This window comes from Chamaea fasciata, unplaced genomic scaffold (assembly GCF_029207755.1).
Source record: "Chamaea fasciata isolate MVZ Bird 193981 ecotype frontalis unplaced genomic scaffold, bChaFas1.0.hap1 SCAF_13, whole genome shotgun sequence".
NCBI lineage: Eukaryota > Metazoa > Chordata > Aves > Passeriformes > Sylviidae > Chamaea > Chamaea fasciata.
This window is the reverse complement of record NW_027094098.1, coordinates 2,443,374-2,471,202: the sequence shown is the minus strand read 5'-3', so window position 1 is coordinate 2,471,202 and position 27,829 is coordinate 2,443,374. Positions and strand designations below refer to the sequence as shown.

At 41.8% G+C, this 27,829-nt stretch overlaps 1 protein-coding gene across 5 annotated transcripts in view; it reads right to left on the bottom strand.

The window, feature by feature from the left end:
- The window catches only part of FGD3 (FYVE, RhoGEF and PH domain containing 3), an 85,119-nt gene that overhangs the window by 34,694 nt on the left and 22,596 nt on the right, over nt 1–27,829 (bottom strand). For 2 of the 5 annotated variants that reach the window (XR_010722879.1, XM_066195108.1), the window contains exons 2-4: nt 4,547–4,717; nt 2,588–2,756; nt 914–1,511 (exon numbers count right to left, since the gene is read on the bottom strand). Coding sequence is in view for 4 of the 5 variants with exons in the window: in XM_066195108.1 (XP_066051205.1) it covers nt 914–1,511; nt 2,588–2,756; nt 4,547–4,717 (938 nt within the window). In the remaining variant the exon portion in view is untranslated. Of the gene's footprint in view, nt 1–913; nt 1,512–2,587; nt 2,757–4,546; nt 4,718–7,472; nt 7,595–13,377; nt 13,395–23,983; nt 24,735–27,829 lie in introns of those variants that run through there. The other 3 variants (XM_066195109.1, XM_066195111.1, XM_066195110.1) reach the window with 3 other exon arrangements.

Sequence of the window (27,829 nt, the reverse complement as noted above, 5' to 3'; positions counted from 1 at the left end):
GGGACAAGCCCTTGACAGACACAAATCATGATATACTTGGTGATTTCAACAGAACCACCTGATTTGTACAGAGGGGTGGACACTGCACTTCACTAGCTACAGATCATTAGCTTCAGCTGCTCATCATATTCTTTAAAACACAAAAATAAGTGGATCATTTTGCAGATATTTTGGAATATTCTGTTTTGGTTTTCTGGAAAAATCTAATCCCTTTTAACAGCACTACTTCTAAAAATATCTGTCTTGATAAGCTGATAATCAAAGGAATCTGTCATTTGCAGGCTGCTGCAAATACACAACAGCCTGGACTACACTAGTCTGGAACCAAAGAAAAATCTCTTTTCCAGCTACAGGTTTCCTGAGGAGTAATTTGACATAACTACAATTAAAACAACTGCTTTGCACTCAAGAAGTGGTCACACCAACAAAAGCACAAGCTTCTGGTAAAAAAAATACCCTAAATTTTGTGTGAGACAAGATTCTGATCCTGCCCATTCTACTCAGATGCAAGGTCCTGACCCTGCAAGATGCACTATCCACTTAACTCTCTGAATAACACAAACCTTCATGGAAAACAACATGCTCTAACAAGCTGAACCTAGACAAACCCAAACAACAAAAACAAGGTGAGAGTCTTGATCTACAAAATTATTTGATTTTAACAGCTTACCTCTGGCTGTGATGGATTCTCTTATATGAAACCTTTTAAAGCAAGCTGGGAACCTTTCTAAAAATCTAGGTCAGGAACAAGTTAGGGCCTGCGTAAAGCAGGAAATAATACTGACTATCATGATCCTTTGATGAAAAACCAACCAAACAAATAATGCGAACAATGTATGAAAGTGATGCAAGAGACCTCTTGCCAGTGTCAGGAACTGGTTTCTGAGCACTAAATAGCAATGAACTCCCTTACCTTGTTTACATCCAAATACTCTAACTTTGGCACTTCTGCTATCTCCTGCTCCTCACTGCTTCCTTCATCAATGTCACTGTCCTCATCCTGCGTGGAGTCTCTCTTCTGCTCCACAGAGGAAGGTTTGGTGCCCTTTCTGTCAGGTTCCATCTCTCCTGGGTTCCCAGCCATACTGGGCTTCTTCTGCTCTGCCCCTTCTTCACTGGGGAATGTTTCCCCAGCCACACTACAAGAAGGACTGTCAATGCCACTGTCTCTGTTGGGAATTTTACCACTCCCATTCAGTTCTGCAGTTGAGTCTTTATTGCCAAGCTCTTCTTGGGGCTCTTTGCTCACAGTCATGGCAGTGCAGTCTTCATGGTTTTTGTTATCACCTATGCTCAGCTCTTTAATTTTCATTATGTCTGTGTTAGTTAGATCCATGCTGCACGGTACATTTGGCTCAGCTTCATCCAATTCAGTTTTGTCATTTGTGGAAGAGCCACTGGAAGCCACTGTGTCACAGTCACACAAGCTCGTCTGCTTGGATGAGTCCAGGCCAGGTTCCATCTTAAGAGCTAAATTTAACTGGTTTCTTTGAAGAATATGTACAGGTTGCCTGGAGAGAAAGCACCACAGTCATATTAACACTCCAGTTTTACAAGTGGCCTGAAAGAGAGGGTCTGATTGTCGTTTGATTCAAGTCGGTTTTTTCGCACCCCACTGACAATCCCAGAAGGCAAGAGTGTGCACATTGCAATAATAATGATCACCCAACAACATCCAATGAAAAAACATCACCTCTACATTCTACCGAAATGGCACCACCAGAATACTGGGCCTTTAGTGCTCTCCATATCACCTTGAAGGACAGCCTGGTTTGAGGGTTTGGAGAAGAAGGAATTGCCTTTAAAAAGAAGCAATTGGTTCTGGGCTCATTTAAGCAGGAACTCTCATTCTTCAACAGAACCAAGCCTTTGTGGCAAGGCATTTTCTGCCAGAGAGGATGTACTGAAGCATGAGAAGGCACTACTTTTCCTTTTTGAAAGACATTAGGTTCACCCAGGTGACAACACTCCAAGGCACAGTACGGTGCCTGTCTCCATCTCCCTCTTTATGAAAAAACCCCATCACTTAGCTCCATCAGGCAGATTTGTTCTTCAGGGAAAGATTTCATGTGTGTGTAAAATGGGTTGAGTTTACAGCAAAATATATATATTTCATCCAATTTGGTGTCTTTCACATACAAAGTTTCATATACAAAGCTGCTGTTCTACATGACATTGTTTCACAGTACTCTACACCCTTCCCTGCCTCCAAGAAGCAAGATTTGATGTTTATTGTATCACAGACAGAAAATTCAGTTATTTCATATCATAACAATCAAGTTCCTGTGATGTAATTCTCACATCGAGCCAACTTACTGAAAGCAGACTGCAGGCTACCTGCCTCTCTTAGAATCTTACCAAATTCAGCAGGTCTTAAGCTCCTTAAGCATAACTGTGTTACAAAATAAAATTTGCAGCTTTTATTAAAAGGATACTTTATCCTCAGTGAAGTTTCGCACTTCCAGTAGAAAACATCCCAAGAGGACTTTTCCACGTGATCATTACAGTTAAAGTTTTCTACTATTATAGTCTAAGTCAAAAATGCAGAAAAGGGAGAGGAGAGCAGATCTCACAAAGCCATATTTACCTAATACTCTCAAATTTCTCAATGAGCGTGTTGACTCCTGCTGATATTGGGATTTCTTCCTCTCCAGGTGCTAAGCTCCTTGATGACTTGGGATCAGCTGGCAAAGGCCGAGATGGTGCAGGAGGAATTCTTTCCTGCCCAGGTTTGAGATGGACAGGCTTAGGAGGTACTAATGAAAGAGAAGGGAAAAAAACAGGAGGATAAATCTCTTCTTTAGGATGAATTTCTTTATCCTAAACTGGGAACAAAATCCAGACCAAGAGGTATGCATTCTTTCCTCATTCTTTATAAACAGCACAGGTGCAGTCCTGAAGCATTGCTTACACCAAAGCAAGCTGCTAAAGAAAAATGACAGGCTTCTATTTTGTGTTTCTAGTGCTGGTTTAGCCGTGCTAACAAACCAAGCAGCTTGCAGCACTGCACTGCTTCCTCATTACCAAACAGGATGCACAGCTTACGCTTCAGTTTGCAAGCTTGCTTGCCATCTCAATCACACTAATGAACTTCCCCTTCCATGACTTCCCAAAATTCTGGCACCCCATTGAATCTCTTATATTGGGGAACAAAAGGCAGAGAGAATAACCACATCCCAAAATAAACCATCAAAACCCAGCCTCAGTATGGATTTTGGTGCCTTCTGTTTGCTTGGTCCAAAATGCCACAGGCTGAACATGTCTTTTCTCCCTCTCATTCTCCCTCCCCCCTCTCTTCTTTGGCGTAGTAGTCTTCAAAAATTTCCTTCCTCTTTCGGTTCTACGTTGAGTTGCATATGGTATAAATAAAACAAGTATTGTAAGAACACTCACATTCCGCTTCAGGACTCACAAGGAGGCCAAGGTACAACGTTTATCACAGCATTTTAAAAAATGGCATTAAAATGTAATGTCATTTTTAAAAAAATTATTCAGGTCTTCCATTTGTTGTGGAGTAAATGGTTTATCATACACAGGCAGTAACTCATGGCAACAGGTTCCCATGTTGTCGTGCTTTCATATCGGGAAAGCAACTCCCACAGGGAGAACTGATACTGGAAGGCAGGAAAACTGGCTGTGGGATTGCTCCCAAAGAACACACTGCATCCTGAGCTGCGCCCTGAACTTAGTATCTTCTTGAGGCTTAGCTTCCTTTGTTCCAAACACATCTCAAGCTCCATGTTTTTGCACTCCCCAATTCCCTTGAGGCAAGCACCCATTACATACATAAGTGTAATCAATTCTACAAAGCATGGGGTGGTGAGAGTCAGGCTCTTGGCAAACTGGCATTACAAAGAGACACCACATGTCACTTCACTGATGAAGAAACATGAAAACAATTTATACTCTTTCAAGAAATTTCCTGAAGTCTTTTTTTGTAGAATTCAGGAGCCTGGGAAGAACAGAAGAGCAGCTGGAGACCAGCTGGAACATGCTTCTTCCTGGCTTCTCTTCCATCATACTTTAGGACTGCCACCTATTTAACTATTAGCTGGCAGCTCTGTGGAAGTACCACAGCCCACAGGTGATTGGTTTAGCCTCCTCTTCCTATTTTCAAAATACATTTGCTCCGTTTAGGCATTTCCTGTTGCCATATATAGTTCTTACAATAAATGGAAAACAGACCAGGTTTTAACAATAAGATATTATTATACTTTAAATGCTTCTAAAACAAATTATCAAAAATATAAACAATATTGTTAAATTCAACTTACACTCCACAGCTGCATGAGGTATAACAACAGGACAAGAAATAGAGAGTGACAAGTAAAGTAACTGGTTATTGCTGAATCAATTTCTTCTTGAAGGCTTCTCTAAGTGGTTTATCTAACATTGGAAAATGAAGATAGTAAAACCGTACCAGCTATACATTACAACGTAAAAGTAACTGCTTTGCTGTGACTCAAATTGAAACAATAATTTTAAAATACTATACTTCCTGTGCAATAGAACCTTGTGCAATTTCTCAAAGGACAAAGCCACTTGCCTTGGGGTTTTTGTAGAGGATGCATTTTGGCCAGTGCAGTTTTGGTTTTGGGCTTCCTTCCAGCCTGATGGAGACATTGCGCTGAGCTGATGTGCTGCAGCTCCCCACATGCTTCCAACACGGGACTGGAATCAATGTGGCACTTGATTTGAAAAGGAGAACAAGGGCAACCTGAGGGAAGGAAGGGAAGAAGTCAGTATTTATTTTGTTCTATTGATCCTGAAGAAAATTTGTGCTACTTCTGGAAGTATATCACTCATCCAAGTTCGTGAGGAAGAGAAGGGGGAAAGGAGAGGGGGTGTGCCATTCACCCACAAGTTATTACAACCAATATACCCAGCCTTAATAATCCTATTAAGCTGCCTGACTGATGAGACAGGCAGAATTTCAGCAATCCTGTCTTTAATTAATTATTTACTTCTTTACCACAGACACACAAAATAAAAGAGCAAATATAAAAGTTAAAAACCATTCCAAAAGAATTTCTCCAAACAGAAATACAAATGCTACAGCATATAATGTAATGCTACTTGATAAAATAAACGCTATGAGGATGATTCAGAAATACATTCCACGTGGTGGGAATGGTACAAGTGCCATTTCTTCTTATTTAATCGCTCAAGTTGCATTTTATCCCTATTTATTACTCCTCCTTATATAAAATATTAACATGCCTGTAAAAGGCCCCAATTTAGAAGATGCCATTAAGATATGATCCAGTGGCAACACAGAGAAAGAAGTGATAAATACAATTGTTGGTCTTTAGTTTTACATTCTTGATCCACTTCTGTGAAGACTCAGAAAACAAACCATCACAGACCCTGCAGTATTTGCTTTGGAGTTTTTTTGGACTTGTGGCAAGCCTACCTAAAACTTTCACGTCAGCTTTTCTAACCTCCTCTAGTCATGAGAAGGTTAAAAAAAAAAGTTTAAAAAGGAATGTGGTTTAATGTTGCTGCATACGAATATATAAACATATAGGGTTCTGGTAGTACTCAGAAATGAAAAACACATCAAATTTAGAAATCTGAACATAAATGCACTAAAAAGGGGCAAAGAAAACATGACAAACATTCTTTCCCTACTACTGTTTCGAAATGGACTAGCTGAATTTACCAGAACCACACCAGAGTGGAGGGCGGCCTGCATCACATAGAAAGGATGCATCTAAAGGTGAAAACCAGTCTTTGCCTTTCTGTTATGTCTTCAACAACATGCGTTAGCTTCAAAAATGCAACCTACTTTCAGCCAGATTCTTATTAAGATCAAAAACCTGAAATGAAAAGCACTCCCATTCACATCAACTAAATTATCCTGGATTTATATTAATGGTATTAAATCAGGATGTGACCTTTTGAATAAAGCCCCTGGAGTCTGAGCCATGCAGACTGCAGATTTTGTTGTCAAAAATAGATTCAGATGGCACAAATCTACTTACAGATCTCTGCCACCCAAATATACAATCCCTGAATTCCCCATGTATGTTGTTGCTGGTTGAAGCTTCATTAGCATTTCTACCACAAAAAATCTTCTTTTCAGCAGATTTGAGACCAGCTATTAAAACATCCTACCAGCTAAAAAACAGGAAATTATAAGTACTAGGTTCTATTCAAATATAATTTCATTGAACAGAAAAATGCAGTGAAAACAGAGAAGATTATTAGAGCAGATTAATAGATTACTGCAAGCACACCATCACTGACAGAATTTATGCTGATGGCTTGGCTCTGGGTACCAAAAGCTCCCTGTGACACCAGCAGTGCTGCCACAGGCCAGCTTTTAAGGGGAAGGACTAGGACTTCTTCCTCATGAACAGTAGCTCAACACAGCCAGAAATTAAAACAGTGCACAAGGGAAAAGCCTGAATTCAAGAAAATTAAAAGGGCAGTGTGCAGAAAACAGAGGCCAGTGTTTGAGCAGGTATTCACCAGCGTTTGACCGGAATACAATCTAGCAAGGTTGTATTTCCTTAAAAATTGCTTCAGCGATCCAATTCCTCAGTGGACAAATCTCTGCAGCAACGACAGCTCTAGAAAATATAAGAAGACCCCTCTAACCCGTGCTGTGTTGCCTGATGACACAAGCACGGCACCGGTTTCAGCTCTGGCAAAGCACCAACATCCTGGCAGATCCAGACACGTCCACAGTGCCCCACAGCAGCTGGAGGAGGAGAGGCACAGCCTCTCCTGTCCTCAGGCACCACACCCCTAGGGGATCCCCACCTGGACATCCTACGCTGAGCCCAGCTACCGCATGCTGAGTTGGGATAAAGTGCCAGTTACCCTAAGCATTACCCATTCTTCTTCAACCACTGCCACAAAAAAGGACTACCCTGTTGGTGTCATTTTGTGAAGTTTCAAATGGAATTAAAACCCAATTCCTGTTTCTTTCCTCCTGGGATTCATTGCTGTGAGCCACCTTACTTTTTTTACTGAAAACAAAAGCTGTTGGTTCTTTCATTGGTTTCAAATGTGTGGCACCACCAGACACCCCTTTTGTCTAGGCTAAAACCTCTTACAAGCTACTTACGGTACTGCAAATAGGGTGTTTTGGCCCTTATTTTGTATATTCACACATAAATTCTTCCTCTTATGCTGCTTTATTAACTCCAGCATTTTCCTCAAAACCATATAAAGTTCACCTCTTCCTCCTGTCCATGGCCCAGCCGAGACTTCGGCGGGGGTGTAAGGCAGTGTGTGCTGGGGCTGTACAGCCCTGCTACAGAACCCAACTCAGTGACACTGACAACCATTAGCTTACATTTTTCTGGCATTCCAAGACATCAAATTCGGCAAAAAGAGTGACAGCAAAGTTACTGCCATAAGCTTTCAGAAACAGATGCAAACAAGCAAACGTTACGTTCCAAAGCAAGCAAGAACCTGGCGTGGACTGCAATTCCCCATCAAGAGAGAGGCATATCACTTACTTGTGCTTGAGCAGAGACTCACACATTTTTCTTACTTGCTTAAGCTGTAGGACAACCAAAGAGAAGAACAGCTCCTGCTGCAGCTTTCATTCCATGAGTTAAACGCCATGCTCACAGGAACTGACCTCCCCCCGCTCTCTTCCGACCACCACTGCGGTCGGTGAGTCAAAGCATATAAACGTGGCAAATGCCCGTGGAGGAGCTGTGCTAAGCACAACTCACAGGAGATTACTGCTGGGTTTGAGTTTCAAACCATCTGAAAGGCAACACAAAGGATGTGGATGGTTTAGACGCCTGAATCTTCTGAAACAGAAAAGAGAAAGCTAGATAGTGGAATAACAGATTCTCAGGATGGTTTGGAGTGGAAGGCACCTTAAAGAAAAACCATCTTGATCCAACTCCCTCCCACTGGACCAGGCTGCTCAGAATCCCACTCAACCTGCTCTTGGACACTTCTGGGGGTGGAACAGCCAGACCTTCTCTGGGCAACCTGCGCCAGGACTTCACCAACCTCACAGAGAACAATGTCTTTTTAACATCCAACCTAAACCTCACCTCTTTTAGTTTGAAGCCATTCCCCCTTGTTCTATCACTACATACCCCCATAAAAAGTCCCTCTCTAGCTCTTGTAAGCCTCCTTCGTATTTTTATAGAGATTTTTGCTTAGATGTAGATTGATATTACTGCAGAACAGTCAGTAACAGCAGTAACATGTCACGGAAACCAACAAAAACACAGTTCTCAGCACACAAACTCTCAGTCTGCTTCACAGTTTGAGAAGCAAAATGAGGGACCACAAAAAGTGGCAATAATGAGGGACCACAAAAGTAACAACAAATGCAATTCTACCAGCATGGGGTGGAGCTTGCTAAAAGATTTACATCAAATGTCTTGAAAATGTTCAAAGCTTCTTCTTCCCCTATCCTGCTCTCCCATCAGAATCTCCATAGGAAATGATAAAGGATGAAGCAAAATCCAAAAGTTTTGAATGAATGCTGCATTTTAGGGCAGGCTCCATGTCTGAGGAGCGAGCCACAAAGGGGCTGCTGCTTTGGGTTCTTACAAAAACCGCAATGCTGACAAACACTGACAAATCGCTCAGTCTGAGCAGGGCTGCCAGAAATTTGGTATATTCAGCTCACCTCATACCACCACAGAAATACAGATACAAAAATAGAGTTTTTCCACATAAAGAATCACATCGCTAAAATTAACAAATTTGTGCATGTAAAGCACAAGAAGGACCAATAGCTTCCCTAGACCTATAATGCTAGTCTTTGGGATTTGGTGTACTTTTATCCTGTTCGGACTAATTTTAACTGCCTTAGGTGAAGATGTTTTTTTCTCTAACAGATGTTTCATAGCATCTTCAGTTCACTACTGAACATCATTGCCATTGTATCTTCCATAAACCTGCATCAAAATACCCCACCTTTATTCTCATTAGATTCTCCTAAGGTACATTCCTGCAAGCTAATCCAAATAACGACTGTGCTTTACCAGCACTGGCACACACCTTACATCTCTCATCATCTGAATAACAGGTGTGTCCTGGAGAAAGGACTTTTCAGCTCTGACTTCTCTTCCTCGTGAACAGGTTTTTACATAAAATGAGTAAAAACCTCTTTTACACACTCATTTGAGTGCAGTTCCTGTATCTGTCATTGCAATTTCGTTTTTCTTGCCCTGTCCAGAACAGCACCTAATCCAGGTACATGTGAAAAGCTTTTCCAACACTGTTCTGCCTCTGGGACACTTCACACCTGATCCTGCAGCCAGGGATTTCTCCACAACTGCTTTAAAGAAACCATTACAGAATTTTAATTATTCATTTAATCTGGTATACCTTCATTTAAAGAATTAGCTCTTCAACAAACCCACATCAGCCCTTTCCTCACAACAACAAAGCACACTCCTTGTCCCACTCAATGCTCCCCAGACAGGGTACTACAGCACAGTCCTCATTTTCTATCCAGCATGTAAATTTAAAAACTTCACGCTCCGGCCCCACATTTGTCCAGCCAGAAACACTGCTGGCACTGTCAGTTCTGCAGGAATGCAGTGTCAGTACAGGCTTGCGGGTTCCCCACCATTGCAGGGGCAGCCTGGGCACTAGGGCCTTTCCCTCAGACACAGGTTACCTGGCAAACTGCTATTAAAAACTGGCTATAAAAATGATTCTTAAGTGTTTACATTAATACAATTACAATGGTCAGGAGATTTCTGAGTGACAGAAATGAGGAGCTTCAACGCCTAATTCTTTATTGCAGCACTACTTAACACAGATGTATAAACCAAATTCCTGACAAAATCTTCATGCTTCCCCAATGACAAGGTAAAGAAAAGGCAATACAAAAAGAAAGTACAAGCACGTCTCGGAAATCCTGCTGCTGGAAAGTCATTACATACAACTTTACACTGGGGCAAGGAAAAAAAAAGAGACAAAAAATCAAGTAGGCACTCACTTCTACTTTTATGGGTTTTATGTTGCCCTGAGTATAGCTGGCCACCACATCCCCCACAGGCAGCACAAAGCAAGGATCCTTCCAAGGCCAGTCCAATATGCCCCATCATTTCCACCAAAGTGGCAATGAAAACATCTCTCGAGATGTAATACAGGACCAACTCAACTTGCCACTAACAGTGAAAATTTAAAATCCTTTCCAGGACAAAAAACCCAGAATCTATCATTATCTGTATGGAAGGTCATCTTTCCCTAGTAAAGAAGAAAAGTGGTATTTCTCATTTTATTTTTATTTTGTAGCAGACTGCCAAGCAAATTCTGGCCAAAAATGAGTGAAGGGGAAAAACACATTAGCTGAATGGGAAGAAGGACAAGATTCTAACCCTGGCAATTCCAAGGGGGCCTGAGGAGTGGAGGCAACAACCAGAAAAGCCATACTGAGGACAGAATAAATTCACTCAAAAGGAGAATGAGAAAGAAAACAAAGTAAAGCACCACAGAATATATTCTCCAGGACTAACAACAGGCACAGTAAAGCCCCGAAACAAAAATATTTTTCTTTCCTCTATGAAACAGGATGTGGTACTGCAGTTAGCAAGCACTTACCTTCAGCTCCTGGGGTTATTGGTACAAAGTTAGAAAAAAAGGTCTTGTGTTTTTACTGACTGTGTTTTAATGGAGCCCTCTGAGGACACGGTGTCTGCTGCACAGCCCCAGCCTCCCCTCGGCCACAGGAGTCAGCCCCAGATGACAGGGTTGTACTGAAACCTCTCTGTAAGAAGGCACTCAGCTCATCCAGCTGGCACTCCAGGGACAAGTCCAACCTCACCATCTCCTGCAGAGAAGGAGGAGCTGTGGGAAAACAGCTCCTGGCTGTGCATCACTGTTGTCAACGCACTGGATAGATGCAAGTCCCAAGAGTGGAAAACTCCATATGTAATTATTTCTTTGCTAATAAACTCCTAAATGTTTATAATGTAAACTCTGCTGAAGTATAGATGAGGACTGATGGATTTTTGGGGGCATGGGAGATTTTTTTAAAGTAGTTATATATGTCCTCTCATGTGGTTTAATGCAAATATTATAATTTCTAGATCTGTGTCTGCAGTGCTGCTGGATGTGACAATGAACACTCCACTACAGTCCTGGGAAGCCTGTGCAGGGCTTGACCACCTTTTCAGTGAGGAAATTTTCCCTAATATCTAACCTAAACCTCTCCAAGCACAACTTGAGGCTGTTGCATCTTGTCCTGTCACTTACTACCTGGGAGAAGAGAGTGACACCCACCTATCCAAGTGGCAACTCTCAAGTTCTTTCATGCTGTTCTGTGACAAACTTGTACCAAAGTTATTCTTTCTTATTTTGCTTATATTTGTATCCCTTTGGAGAGCATCAGTCTGGCCTCAGGTTTCATCTCTCAGCTGACTTGGACAGAGGTGCCCACCAGTAACTTTTGCATTAGCATTTCTATCATACCTCAGAATTTGGGCGTATCTTTACACATCTGATCCCAAACCTTGGCATTATGATTTCAAGCCTCCCATGACATTCCCACGAGGCACACAGGAAACACATTTCCAGTTTGAAAAAACATGCTTAATTTCTCTGTCTGGGGCTGGAGACTGTTCACTGGTAAGCAAATTTCTCCATTTAGCCATAGTCTTCTCAATATTTACATTTGGCCTGCTCTTCATATTGATAGACAGAGAATAGACGTTAGGGGATACTGAACATCAAATCCCCATAAATGGAAGGCAGTTACAAACTTTTATGATCTAATAAAGTATAACAAAGAGGCTGTGAAAACCTCATTCTTCTGGAGGAAGCATTTAGCTGACTTTTCCCCCCAAATGGCATGGCTTAATTAGGCTAAAATAATCACCACAGTAACTTTCTGTGACACAAGATCAAAGGTAGAAGAGAAAAACCCCTGAGACTATTCCATCTAGTAAGAAAAGCAGGTTAGATGACATAAAAAGACCGAGGCATAAAGAGTGACAAAGTAAAGGAGAAGGAGCCTGGGGTAGGTGTCAGCCAGCCTGACATTGCAGGAGACAAAAGCCCTGTCAGAACACTGCTCACAGCACACATCAGGAGATTCAGCCATCACACGGGGCTGTCTAACGCTGTTCCTCTGCTAGAGAAAGGGAGGCAAGAAGGGATGAGCAGCCAGACTCATTTCTTGGGTGCATACAAGTCTTGTCCTACTTTTGCATGATGAAATGTAAAGCAACTTGTTTGACTTCAGCAGTAGATTTCAGGACTTAATTCCTGCATTGGCCAAGGTGCAGATGCCAGGGTCCATCAAAGTCCATCTTAAGCTGCTGCAAGTGACTGATTTAGAAGGGGAAAGGAGAATTGGTTTTCATTCATATATTTCATTACAATTTAAATGAAACCCAGAATTCATTAATTCATAAGACCGTGTTTAACTTTGCTTTGCTTTTTTGCAAAAGGATTCACTGAAGATAGAATATAATGGACCTTTCTCCCTAATTTTTTCCTGAGTTCAGGATTGAGTATTGGGCAAATAACATGCAGAGGAAAATTAAAGTAAGCACTTGAAACAGACTAGAACTCTCTCTGAGGAAGTTTAAGTTATATTAGAAGTATTTCTCATCACAATTTTACCCTCATTGTTCTCATTCTAGCCAGGTGAGCAGAAGCAAGGGCATTTCTCTGACTCACAGGACAAGTCCCACACACCACCACTGTGGGGTCCTTCAGCACAGCAGCAGCATTTCAAAATATCTTTTCCTCCTCTCGCTTCTTCCCCATTCAAACTCACCATGCATCTCATGTTTCTGGTTATTAACTCACTTTAGCTCTGGTCTCCAGTTTTAGTCTGGCTGCATCCTCCACAACGCAGGGATCTTACCCACAGACAACTCCTGGTCTCCCAGAAGGGAAGGGAACACCCCGTACAAAACTGATCCCTCTACAGTGTCCTCAGAGACCAGCCAAAGGCAGCTGAGCATGAGGTGCAGTGTGCAGCTGCAACTATAAATGCATTTTCACCACGGATTTCCCAAGCTGAAGCTATCATTTTGCCTGACAGCCTGAGAGCCCTCACTGATGTCAGGTGTCTGTATCACCTCTAAGATGCACACACTGGGTCACGATGAAAGGATGCAGGCAGAATTTTTATTCAGTATTCCTGAGACTTTCCTCTTAGATGAACACAGTTTGCTTTTTTCTTTTTCCCCTGACAAGTAAAATGTTTTTCATGATGATGAAAGAGTCCTAATTTATAATTACACTGATTGTGCAAATCAAAGAACTATTTCAGGCTAATAATACACCTGCAACTTTACATCTGTACTACTTTAACACAGGCATTTCAACACCAGAGCAATCCATTACTGTGAAAACCTAGAGAGAGTTATTCCACAAACAAATTAGTGCAGCCAAAGCCATCTCAATTTGCTCCTTTCAGGTTACCTGCAGCTGGATGATTTACTGTCTTTGGGATTCTCTCCCAAGAACAAAGAGAAAGATGGCAGATCTCCAATTCCCAGAACCGGCAATTTGCTGGAAGAGGGGAGAAGAGAGAAAAGCATTACACTGCCCACCTTCCAGTGATTTAAAAGACACAATGACAAGAAACAGCCCGATCAAGTCCTATGAGCAAATTCCTTCATTCAAAGGAATTTGAAGGCACATCCTATCAGCCTTCATTCAAAACCATGTCAAAAAACGCTTCAAGTGCTTCATTTCTTCTTTTACTAAAAGCTTATTAAATTGTTATTCCTAATGACAAACACAGCATGCAAGGATTCTCTCTGCTCAGTTTGATGTGCCTGTGCATCTTCTTAATGCCACACACTGCCAACGTGTAAGATCTCACTTTACCAGCAAGACGAGTAAAAATTACCCTCCACTTAAGATTTAATGACAACATAATTCATCTCCAACAGTGTTCCAACCAACTGGCTTTCTCTTTATAATCCTCAATTGTTTCGTTAGTTTTAGTAAACCAATAATTAGCCTTGCTGATTTAAAAGTCTATTTAGGTACTAAATAAAAGTAGGTAAAACTGAGCTCAGTTCTTTGCCACGTGAGTGATCTTTGTAGAGCAGGAATACCTTTTCTGCGTGATCACAATGTGCTGTCACTCCGCACTGCAGAAATTAAGAAAATTCAACTTCATTATTGAAAAGCACAGTAAGCATTTTTTCACTGTTTTGACAGCAGAGCTGCATATTTCAAAATCCAGAACAATTTCACAATAATCACTAGAAGAAAACATATTTCAGCTCCCAGAGTGGCTCAGTAACACCCTACTTGAAGTTTAAAGCTTCGACAGAAAATGGCCAAGCCACAGAGTCTTTGAGGTTGGAAGGGGCTTGGGGAGATCACCCAGTCCAACTCCTCTGCTCAAAGCAAGACCACACAGAGCAGAATGCTCAGGACCTGGTTTGACTAGTTCCGGGCATGGACGCACATATTACAATATGACATTTTAAATAATATTTTTGTCCCTTTTAAAACCAATGTGACAAAATAACAATGTAAATTATCAATAAATAATGTTCTCAAAAAATAAGCCCTTTATTGAGAAAAGGACACAGAAAAAAATATTTCTGACTGTTCTAAGCTGAACACGGGCAGCAACTAGAGAGAAGCAGACAGGTCGCTGTGGTGCCTCTGCTGTGGACTGGGTGATCAAGTGCCAGGTGGGCTCACAAAAGCACAGTTGCAGTTTGGAAGAGCTTTTAAGCGCCTGGACAGCACTGAGAGGCTAAAAAACAAAAGCATCCCTAGTCCCATGCCTCTTCTTTATATCCATCCTCCCAATAAAGCAATCCCACACAGTGACTGCAAATCCAGCAGAAAGAAAGCCTTGGAGCTGTCTAGCCTCAGTGAGCCTCTACCTTTTGGAGGCTTGGAGCAGCCTGTGGTGTTGACCAAAGGCCCACATTACACTGGCACTGGTTTCTCAGCTGACTAGAGAACACAATCTTTACCCTTCTCTGCAGCCTCAGGTTCTGCACCCTGCTCCTCCAGAGACCTACACACCCAGGTTATCCCAGAGCCACTCCTCCAGCTCTGGGGGGGACACACAAACATTTTCCGTACTTTGCAGATGGAGGAACCAGGAGCAAAGAGCATTCTTTCCCTCGCACAACCATCTCCTTAGCTTAGATCAATGCATCCTCAGTCTGTGATCCAGTCTCTAAGATCCAACGTGAGAGCAAGAAAAAGAACCTGGGAAAAGTTAAAGGTATCCATGGGAACAATGCACAGATAAATAAAGTGAAAGAGACTGCAAACCACTGAACCAGCTCCAGTACTCTGGATCCCAGTCATGGGATAGCATAAAGCATCCTTTATTTCAGCCTGACAAGCTCCAAAGAAAGTAACACCAGATCAAAGGCCTGTAATATAGAGTACAGAGAAAAACTGGAATAAAAGGAATTAGGATTAGCTTTCCCAACAAAATTTCAGTTAATTCATTGTATCTGTAGCAGCTATTTCATCTCTCCTGTTATCTATAATTGCACTTTCACCCAATCCATAGCCACTACAATGTGAAAACCAAGGACACTCTGTAAGAACACAAGTTATCATCTGGGAGATCAGTTACAAATCACAAACAATAAAATCCTTGTGAATGACTGCTTAATCTTCATTCTAAAGAAAAAACAACACACTTCATCTCAAAATTGAATTACAACTCTGCCAGAAATTATTTTTAATTTTTTTTTTATAAGAAATCAGAGCCTCAAGCTGAACAGAAACAGGCAACAATTTCAGAATCAGACCATTAACCCAAAATATGCATTCAAATTATTATTGTGAAAATAGTATACATTCTCTTGGTTAAGTGATAGCTTTCAATTCTGAAGTAAATTTAGAGTGTGGTCCATCATTACATAAAATGTAACAGCCAACTAGCCTTTTCCAATATACTTGTATAGCTAACATGGGTAATTATTTACTATGTCACTTGCACAAGATGTCTGAATATTTGTGTTTTAAATTATATTGCATAAAGAGCACATGCTGCATGGCAGTCGCTGTTTCAGTAATTACTGGTTTTCATATAATTTCTGCATCATCATTCCATGTTATTCTTTCACTAATGGAGAAATATCCATGCATACAATGTATGCTTGTTGGCAAAGCTGCATTATTAAGAAAGGATGATTGGAGGGATTTAAAAATAAAAGCCACTACAGAAATTTAGATGCTATTAAGAAAAACGCAAAGAATTTTCACTGTAGAAGAAAAACAGTGAAAGAAAAGATCATTATGAGATTATTTCAGATAATAAATTACTCTTGTAATGAATTTACAATTTTGAGCTCTTATAATAATTGACAGTAAAAGTCTAATTTAGTAATGACATCATAATCCTCTCAGTTGCTTAGAATGGGTTGTGGATAAATAATTTTTGTTTGGTTGGGAGTTTTTTCAGATCTATTATAGCATATTGGCTTCAGAGAGCTTTAACTGCTGCCAACACCACAAGGAGAGGAACAAGACACCTTCCAGAGAAATTATCTTTACATGTAAAGGGAGGACCTGAGTTAGCATCCATCAGTAAAAAACAAAACAGTAACGTTAATACATCTCCAAATTGCCTAGGACACTTCCTGCTTCCTTGACAGCACACTGGTGACAGCAAACACCACCGAGTCCTCCATAGCCCTTCCAAAAAAACCCCCAAATCACCAAGCACATGCATACACGGATTGTAATAAGGTCTGACTGTGCCCTGGCCACCCCACTCCACTCTGGGAATGACTGATAAACACCAACTCATTGACTGTCACTGATCATGACACCGACTGGCTGCACTGTCCTTAGCCACACTCCCCTGTGGCACTGAGGTCAGCTTCTGCATATGACGGGCAGACCCCACAAAACACTTTCATGACTGTCATCACACAAAGTTACTGCTCAAAAGGCAGCTTAAGCCGTGTCATCATAGCTCATAAATAAGTTGAGGCTAATTCAGAGATGCTTACAGCTCACGTGTCATCCCCCCATATCCAAATCTGGCACTGAAAAATTCACACAAAGTCTGCACCAGCCACGTCTCCCCACCTGCCCTGCTCCTGGGGGACAGCTCTCCTCAGAGAAGCCAAAGAGGATGGCTGCAGCTCTGGCAATTTCTAAGTTAGGCCAAGTGCACCTCCTGTCCTGCACAGCCCAGCACACAGCCCTGTTGTGCCCTCACCCCAGTGGGGCCACCACGCCACTGTGCCCTGGGGCCACCTCTCTTCTGTGCTCCCGCCTCAGCCCTCAGCCTTCCTGCAGACACTCCATAGAGACACACTCAGAGGGACCAGCCCTGAGCTCCAGTGTCCCTGGCTAAAGCCGTGTTCTCAGAATGGGAAAATGGGACTGTGGCAAAGGAAAAATCAGACCTGCCAAGCAAAATAATTGCTTCAAGGTGGTTTTTAATCAAAAAGCTCATTTGTACTAACGGTCAGGAAGAATCGGGTATTTTCTTCCCTGCAGGATGCACAGTCACAGAATCACAGAATGGTTTAGGTTGGAGGAGACCTTGAAGACCACCTTGTTCCAACACCTGCCACAGACAAGAAAACCTTCCACTAGACTAGGTCGGCCAGAGCACCATCCAATCCGGCCTTGTGAAAAAACAATCAGAATAAAGCTAGAAACAAATTGAAAATCCTAGGTAATCTCTCCAGTTTTCTGGTCACAGATCCAAGAGTATTTCTTCTTGGTCACCATGGTGCACCTTCTTTTCCTGCCCAGATACTTGAATGCAACTCCTACAGCATTCCCAACCCAATATCTACAAAAAACATTCTTGGACTGAACAGATCCCACTTCCCCTCCTCAGAGCAGCCAGTTTGGGATTCCCAGATGCACAAAAAGGCAACATCCCCTGCTACAGGTACATGTTGAGAAAGGCACAGAGCACAAGATGCACTCTACTGAGCACTACTTCATTCATCTTCTACTGATCTTCCACAAGGGGACACATTTGATAATAGGAACATGTGACTGGGCTTAGTGTAACAAACATTAGGTTTGTCAACCTCCAGTTCCTCTTGCATTTAATACAAGCGGCTATCCAACACACGTTGTGCCAATCTTAAAGTTCTGTACCTGTTGTTTAAAAACATTACATAACATTTGAATGCCAGAGTGCGTAGCCTACACAAAACACAGGCAGTTTTCAGAATAAGAGACCCAACCAGGGATGTTCTCCAAATACTTCAGTTCAGTGACCTCATCTGGTAATAGAATTACAACAGCTAGATTAAAGTTCCATCAAAGAATTCATTCTAGCCATGAAAACGATACAAATTTCTTCATATCAAGTAAAATTCAATTTATCACACATTCTAAACTACATTATATACTAGATTTCCTCCTTCTGTACAGTAAGATATGTTTTATTCCAAAACATTTTCAGAATTAAAAAAATAAAAGCCATATAAAAGTCATTACAATATACTGGCTTCTTTGACTAAAGAACTTAAATTGTAATAAGATTTAACAGCATAAAATTCCAATCCACTCAGTAATCTATTAGAAATACTCATGATAATGTTAAGTTAAAATTACTGGGTTTTGACATTTGAAAAAAAAATATTTAAACAAATTGTTAAATCTGATTGTTTAGTCACCTGAAAGTGCAAAGGCTTCAAGCAGTTTTGGTGTTCAAAAAGGATGCAAATAAGCCTTTGAAGAGACACCACCATCTGGGCATGAGAGACAGCAGGCAGAAGTCACCTCTCTCCCCAGGGACATACACGCACTGTGAGCTCAGCATTATAATTCTTATGTAGATCACACCATGGATGTTCAATGACATTTTACAGAGAGATAAGACTAGAAAGCCCTGTCCTTAGAAACCAAAGCCTTCGAGAACAGGGCAAAACCTGTATACCCCACTCTTCAAACTGGAACTATCTGTGTCACTAAGAAGTGATTTATGGGTCAGAGCCCTGCAAAAAGTCAGGAAGACACTGAATTTTGTAACCATTTCCTCAGAAAAGACAACTAATTACCTGAAGATTAAAGGTAATCTTCAAAATATCTGTGATTATTAGGAAGTCAGCTCTAACTAGTGCTGCAGGGCATGATGAAAGACACAAGTAATGGTTCTAGAAAGCCCATTTAGAGACTTATTGAACGCCTCACCTCTTGGAAAGCAACAGCGATGCAGCTAAGAACATAAACATAACAGAAAGTACAGCTACAAAGTCGAAATCTGGTGCTACTACATGACAGAAGATATTGCCCAGTCCATTATCAGTATAAACTCCCTGGCTGTCAGTAATGTTCTGTCTTTCTCCACTCTCAGTCCTTCATGACCTAAATATTCACTGAATAGTACTTCTGTGTATTTAACTCTTTGAGGGCCCAGTCTTGAAGCCCTTCATATTTTTCCATCCAGGCTGGTCAGAAGAAACACAAGAGCACTGGGAAGCTCCTTAGGACGGGAAACTTAAGACCTGGTAGGACCAGCACATGAGCAGCACTAGCGCTTCACATTTTGTATCTATTGTCATTCTGCTTCTCATAGTAGTTATTTCCAAAAAAGAACATTTTAACAAACCAGACCAAACACCCAACAGCAGAAAGAAATGGCAAATCCTGGGCTAAAGGACAGAGTTTTAACACAGGTGCAAGATACAGGTGGTGGGACTAATGGTGTGCTTTTACACCACACTTAACGTCCTCCCACTGCAAAAGTCTTCCTGCACTGCTCCCTCAACCACAGACATTACATTATTCTTACTTAGAAGGTTGTGACCCGACTCGAAATTGATTGAGCTGATCTCATGCATAGGGCAGTGGTGTGAAGGCTGTGCTCAGGGTGGAAGCCAGCAAGAGCACAGGCAGCAGAAAGAACTGGGCTTGGAGGCATCTTCTACAGTGGCACTGCAAGCAGGGCTGCTGCTGTAACAGGTCCTGCACTCTGCAGAACCCTAGGGATGACATGGTTTACTGCAACGCAATTGGCCAGCAAACAGAAACACTTCATTTCAATTTTTATTACCCAATGGCATGGAAAAAGTATATCAAAACTTCTTGTTCCGCAACAAAATATTTTTTCATTGGGAGTCAGAAGTATTGAAAGTATTCAAAAACTGGTGCTGTTTATTCTTCTTAAAAGCAAAGTCACCTTTACAAGGAAAATAACTCCAGCTTGATCTTTCCACATTCTCAGACCATGGATTTTTAACACTCACTTACTAAATATAACCCAAGTTAAACCAGTTTGCCTTTTGTAACCAAAGAGGCCAAGACCTTGAGCTTTTTCAGTGAAGTGTGTTTTCCAGACCTCTACAATTTTTGTGGCAAGAGTTTTTTACTGCCATATCACATTTATAGGGGAAATTAAACTTCAACTGATCCCACGCCTAAGTGAAAAGGCTCAGTTTTGGTTTCCTGTTGGAACTGGCATATGCAGAAACTTTTTTTTTTTTTTGGGGGGGGGGGGTGGAGGGTGGAGCAAGGCAAAGAACAACAGCTCTACAAAAAGCAAGATTCAATTTTAACACTGAATTGTGAATTTATCCACTGTGATGAAATCTTCTCTTTTTTGAAGGCGTGGAAAGTGGGACCCTGTAAGTTGGAAAGAATTTTTAACCTTTGGATGCAGTTCTTCATGGCAGTCTGTACACCCACACTCCCCATCTACCAGGAAGGGACAAAAAGCAGGATTACACTACAAGCTAGTGCCAGTCCCTGACACACAGCAAAACAAAGTTGCTCCTAATAAAATACTGCCAATGAATTTAATCTTATTTTGCAAGACAGAAACCAAGACTTTTCCCACTTAGAAATGAATAAAATTAATAAGGAAAAACAAAGTACAGATGCCTTGTTTTCAGGTGACTGTCATTGAGCTCTTAGAGCACTACTGCTGAGAGCAGATGGAATAAAAAAGCACCATTTCCATCACCAGAACCTTTAAGTACCAAGACTGCTCTAATGGAAACACCAGTGTCACTCTGCCCTATCCCCACTGCATTTTCATATGTTAGAAGGATTTCTTTTGGTGTTGATTTCCTCACAGCATCAAGCCTGACTCCAACCCTAGAAATAAGAGGAGGTTTCTTTGTTTTTTTGTGGTTGGGGTTTTTTGGCAGGGAAAGGGTGGGTTTATGTTTGTTTTGTTTTGTAGCTACTCCTAAATTCAGGAGTTTCAAGTTTTTGCCTCTAGCATTATGATATGTATCCTAACTGAAAGATTCTTGAAAGCAAGGTATGTAACCACAAAAGTCTTTATAACTAACTCCACCAGGCCCTTGCTCTTACTTGTTTTTCTCATAATGGATTTATCTCATTATTTGAGCCTCTGGCTTAAAAGAAATCTATTCTCAGATACTTGAGATGAATTTCTGGAGGACTAAATTTTCTGCACATTTCTATATTCCAAATTATAACACCAGGAAACTTAAAAGAAAAAGGGAAAAAATTGCTACATCACACAGACATGCAGTTCGTCAAAGGAGATAATCCTAAACAGCTGCAGAAAATTCATTTTAAATGTTACTTGAAAATTTAGCTCCAGCACAAGAGAGAACTCAGCATTTTTCCAAATTAAAAAAAAGTAATTTGATTATCCATTTGGCATCAAGTAAGATGATATTAGCTTAGATTAATGGGTGTCAAGAGGAAAATGTGTGGTTCTTCACATTCTCATATCTAGATGTAGTGTAATAATACAAGGTGAAAGTCACTATCATGTTGTACTTACTTTTCAATTGCCTCAGTACTGAAACACACTCACAGCTCTGCCACAAGGGCAAGTAAATCCATACATTCTCAGAAGATGTCACAGACATACTTTCCCTCCAAGTTTAGATGGGCACAAGTGACAACTGCAACGATTTTTACCTTAATTTACCCAAATTACAGTGGGGGCTTTTTCCAATCAAGAAATATGATGATAACTGAGAAGTATGTAATTACTCTCCTCTGCTGACACTGAAACATCACCTTCACAGAACATCTAGTACTACTCATTATTCCACCAAATTCACTATCAATTACACAGGTTGCTGCTACAGGTATGAAACAAACACCTCTCCAACCCTAGAAAACCTGCCAGGAGAAGTCAGAAAGACAGCGCCAGGGGGAGATCTCCAGGTAAGATGTCTCCTCCTCAAAGTAAATACTCTTCTAGAAGATTCCCAAGCTGGATCACCCCAAAATATTAACCACAAAATAAGCACATCTAATTCCACACACGTGCCCACGGCTGTGGCAGTAGACAGAAATCAAATGCTGTTCCTCCACAACTCCCCATCAAAGCCTCTTACTGTGCTGCAGCTACTGCCTTCCCTGCACACCCCCTCTACCCTGGGGAATCTTTCATTCCCTTCTGAACAGTGCCAGGGCTTCAAGAGAGCTCAGAATGCCCTGCATGGTCCAACTTCTCACAGTCTGTGCTCACCACTCCAAACTTTGCAAGTGGTGACGTTTGAATGCCTCAGATGAAGAAAGAAACTGAACACAAACCTTACTCCCCTCAGGCAGCATGGCCTCACTATGTCCCAGTAAGTGCAGAGGAACAGCCAGCAACACATCCAGCAAAACCCTCTTCCTCCCTGAGAGGTATACTCAGCACCCATCAGCAAAGAAGGGTGGAAGAACTGTTTGTTTCTTCACCATGATCGGCCTTTTTTCCTGTAGTCCCTGAGCTCGCCCCTAACTCAAGGCACACCTGAACAAAGATTCTCTTACACCTTAGCTTGGGCATAACTTTCAGGAATCTCCAGGCTCTGGGTCCCACGTGGGAACACCACAAGAACACAGGAATCCTCAGGACCACAGAAGAGGTTAGCGGAAGTTTTCAGATCTGCAACACCAAAATTGCCAGAAAGGCAGATTCTTAACTCCTGCTGGAGGTGCTCATGTCCTTGTTTAGATCCCACCTTAATTATACAGCAAACTGCACACGTTGGACTGAGCTTAATCCAAAAAAGCCCAGCGTACATCGTTTACTTAAAGAGCTGGATATCATTAAAAGTCTCCTGTAGCAATGGGAGCTGTAAGATGCTCCCTCAAGCACCTTAGGAAATGCCTAAATAAATTTTAAAACAATTAAAGAGCAAAAGCATGGAGGGAAAGTCTGATCCAGGTCCCCATGTTGTCATGGTGACTTCTCAGTCATTTATGTACTTCAGACACATTTAGAAAAAAGCTACATTTTCATCCCTCCCAACCAAATAATGTAAGAAAGGGGAAAAAATCCTGCCACCTTGTCCCAAGCCAATCAAATGGCAACCAAATCCTTTGATCAGGCAGCACCTCTGAAATATTTTAACCAATACCCTTCCTGCACTGTGAATCAGGTACTCAGACAACATGGAAACAGACATCAGCAGAAAATTCAAAGTAATGATCCATCCAATCCCTTTATCATACAAGATTCTGACCACACTTGAACCAGACAGGTTTCTGCTTTCAGAATATCTAAAAATATATTTATTTAAAACATCATTTCATTCATTTCCCATTTGCAGACACTGTTTGCAAGCAATTGGTTTTCTCTTACCAAGTACTATGCGTTCCACATGCTGCTGTTATCACCCAGAGCAATCAAACAGCCTTACCCGGCTCAAAAAGAACAAAATCCTCTCAACATTTTCACGCAAGTGCTGCATAAACACGGATTTTAAAAAGCATAAAATCAATACAGCTCATTATGGAGCCGTACGGAAAGAGCAAATGTTTTACTACCAGCACTAAACCGCTCACACTCAGCAAGCACTGCCCGACACTGCCAAACCCCCCCCCTCACTTCTAGACCAGGAAAAGGCTAATGCATAACACAGTCGAGGAGCAGGCATCTAGTAAGACACCATTTTCTACACGATACCTGAAAGAGCCCTACAGACGGCACAAGAAAGCGCTATTTGAACAGATCACAGCATGCACGCTTACCGGCAGCCCGGCAGCCCAGCCCGGCCAGCCATCTGCCCCTCGCCCGCCCACCTCCCCGCACTCAGGAAATCCCCGCGTTCGCCTCCACACAGACCATTCTGATGGCCCCCACCCTCCCCGTTAATCAATTCATGAAGCAAGACTGTTTTTTCCTTACTAAGCAATGTACGGACACTAGGTCACTTGAAGGTTGCCCGTTCCTTCCTGTTGCAGGGCCTCCCAAATAAAAATTGCCCAGCCAAATTCAGGCTTTTTTTTTTTCTTTTTTTTTTTTTTTTTTAATAATCGTTCAAAGCTGTAGGAATACACTCAGCCCCTGACAATGCCGGCTTGCATGATGAAAGAGCAAAAGTAGTTTTGAGGCTGCAGAATGCCTTCTCCGGGTTACCATGGAAATAAATGTGGGAAGGGGAGGGGGCTTCGCTGATGGCAATTGCTGCTACTCGGTGGAGATGTTCTAAAGCCAGACTGCGTGGGAGTGTAGCCCAGGAGAAGAAAATGCGTTTTACTATGACTACTATAGTTTTACCTGCACTTCCTTACATTTGCACCAAAATTTCACACAGTTGAAAAGCATGAAACTTCCCTGAGATGCTGAGGGGACGCTGGTTGAAACAAGTATGGTGTAAGATGCCTCCAAGCTGAAGAAAATTTATTTACTTATTGGAATTTACACAGATGGGAATTAATGCTCAATTGCAATTAAAACTTGGTTGACAAAGATGAACCTGTTGCACAGCTGAGACTGTAGCAAGGAGGACTAGTTTCAGGAAGGCTGGATAAGGAGCATCACCTTATTATTAAAACACAGCGTAGCCTTTCTCTTACAAACAATTCTCACACACAGTATAAAACAGATCACCTCAAGTGTCTTCTTGTCCCTTGTGGAACTGAGAAAAGTTCATCAACAAAAGCAGGATGGACACAGGGACACACTGCTCCCCCATGAGATCCTGACTCACACCACTGCCACTCTCCCTCTCCTTGGGTCTTGTCAGGGTCCCCATGGAAAGCCAACCAAAATAACCCATGGGATGTGGAAGCCTGGCACCAAAACCCCAGTGAGAACAGCCAATACAATTTCATCAAACTGATTATACTTCATACTAATTTAATTAGTATTTTTAGGATATCATTAGTAGTATTTTTGGGATATTAAGTAAAGTTCTTTCATTGAAACAGAATGGTTAAACATTAGAACAGGCTAACCAGAGCAGTGGTGGAGTCACTGACTCGGGAAGCGTTCAAAAAATGAGCAGACACGGCGTTTGGTGACATGGTTTAGTGGCCATCATAGGATTCAGTCAAAGGTTGGACTTGATGATCTTGGAGGTCTTTTCCAACCTCAGAAAGAGGTAAGAGCTGCTCACTACAGTGACATTAACACAATGCTCCAACCAATGTGCAATACTCACGTCCAATATTGGCCACAAGACAAAGCAACTTTCAGTCATCAGTTTACCACTGACTATTACCAATGTAATTTAATTTTGCACATCAAAAAATTCTCCAAACACTGTCTCTGAACACACAGAAAAAGGTTTTTTAACAATAGTTAATTAATAGAGAGCACTATCTTGGCACAGTCCTTCTCCCTCCTCAGACTCTCTGTAAAGAACACCAAGAAGCCTGCACCAAGACAAAGACCACTTTGATTTGCAAGCACAGCAGCTAAAGGGGATCCACTCCAAAATCCACTATTTATTTACTCACCATTTCCAATGGGCTTGTTTAGAAAGTTAAGACAAAAAAGAGAGGAGGTAAGCAATTTGTGGACCATATAAAAGAACAGAGTAATGCAGGGGAACAGACACTGTGAGAACAATTACAAACCAGCTGGGCACAAGGCTGGAAAAAAACCGGTCAGGCTTTGGAGTTTCTTCTGAAAATCCCAGTGCTGGCTGCTCTGCAGCTGCTCCAGCCAGCCCCCACGCAGCTGCCTTCTCCCTGGAGCTGCCTCATCTCTCCAGTCCCATGTCAGAGAAAAGGAGACACCACTGAGGTCCCAGTGCCCCGAGAGAAGTGGCTGGTATCTTCTACCCAAGATATCCCACCCCAGTGGGACCAGGGCAGAACTGGTGGGAGAATTAACCTAGGCCAGGCCCCTTTCTGACTCCTCTCTCACTTGCAGCAATTTCTGCCCCAATCTGAATTGAAAGAAAAAAATGAAAACATGGTTGTTGCAACACATCACAGCAGTAAGATGAACTAATACATTACATTTACACATATAAAATCCCTAGAAGACACATTGCTGGCCCAGGAGCTGAGAAACCCCTCCTGGACCTGAGGGAAAGTCCATGTCCCTGTGAAGCAGAGAGCAAACAGTCCAACACGTATTTCCACCTGTGTTCCTCTTCAGCCAAATACGAGTTCAACATTACAAGGCCACAAATCAAAAACCCTAATACAAATTAAACACAGATCTGATTTTATGATATGACAATAAAAATCAGTTCTGCTGATCACACGTGACCCAGCTCACACAGTACAACCCTCCATGCTTTCCCCAGTTCCCACAGGTGGCCTCTCCATTATGTCTTTATAACCGCCAACAGAAGAATTTCACTCACAGCAAAATCTCACTTCATCCGCAAAGTCAAGGAAGGGCAGAATTAAATCTGCCAATGCAAACACAGCAAAGTGCTACAAAACACTAGCAGCTACACACAGGCAATGGGGTAGGAATAAAAGGGCTTAAAAATCCAAACAGCCAGAAACCAGAGCAACCCAAAACCATGGAGCAGCTCTGCAGGGCTCACCTGGCATGGGCTTACTTGTTTCTAGCCACATCCCCTCACACCATGCCAGCTCTCCACTGTGCCCCCCTCCCAGCTCCAGCAGGCACCAAACAGTGCAGGATAGGGCTAGTCTGGAGGAACTCATATGTCCACTGTCCAGCTGGCAGCTGCCATCCTGATGCTTCTGCCCACTTGTCTCCTCTCTAGGGACTGGTCTATCTTGCTAATAAATTTTGGAAAAACAGAAAGGAAAAAAACCCCAAAAACCCGCCGTATAGCTCCTTACCCTTTTTATTGACCACTCTGAAATGAGCCTGCGGAGTAAGAAGGGACAGAAAGCACAATGCATAAATCTCACTTACTCAGGAAACCAGATTAGAAGCCACACCATCAACTACCAGAGAAGCTCAACAAGACCAGGGAGCAGCTCAGATTGATTATTCTTTTCTTTAAAAGAGAGCTGCCAGGAAAAGACAAAGGTAAACAGTGAAGCTGAGCAGAAGGCCAAGAAATTGCAGGGAGAGCAATATATTGATTATTAAAAGTGAAGAATATATTTATTTCTATGTGTATACAAAAACTGTACATATTCAGGCATGTCTGGAAAGGGCAGCCAGGAGATTTCTTTGAAGCCTCCCTGAACAAGAAAAAAAGCATCACTGTTTTAGACTTTCTAACAGCTAAATAGCAACAGACTGACCAGCCAACATTCCCGTGATTATGTGGTTAAAACCACTGTGCTCCAGGAGAGGAACATACACATCATACAAATCATAGCTCATCTCCTAGTAACAAGGCAAGGTATCAGATGTGCAAAGCTGAGGAGAAAAACAGACTTCAGTCTTTCATTGCAAAAAAATACATGGAACAAAATTGACAAATGACTGGCTATTAATTATTACATGATCCTCCTGTAATCTTCTTGAAGCTTTTTATCAGAACTCTGCATGTGCAAAGAAATGAAGAGTTAATCTCATGGTTGGTGGTAGCTTTTAGATGACTGATAACCTCTTATTGGAAGAACAGATAGAAAATTACCAAAAAAATTAAAACAAAAAGACGACATTGTTAAGGACAAACTATCGCTTCAAATCATGTACCCAGCAGAACAGGGAACGAGTTGATACCTATTATTTCTTTTCCCTATATTTTATGTTCTGACAACTACATTCATCTGCCAAAAGTCAGTTCGCCTAACTGTAACACTGATATCTGATGCAGACACTTGTATTGCTGTATATTCATACTATCAGTAGTTGCAC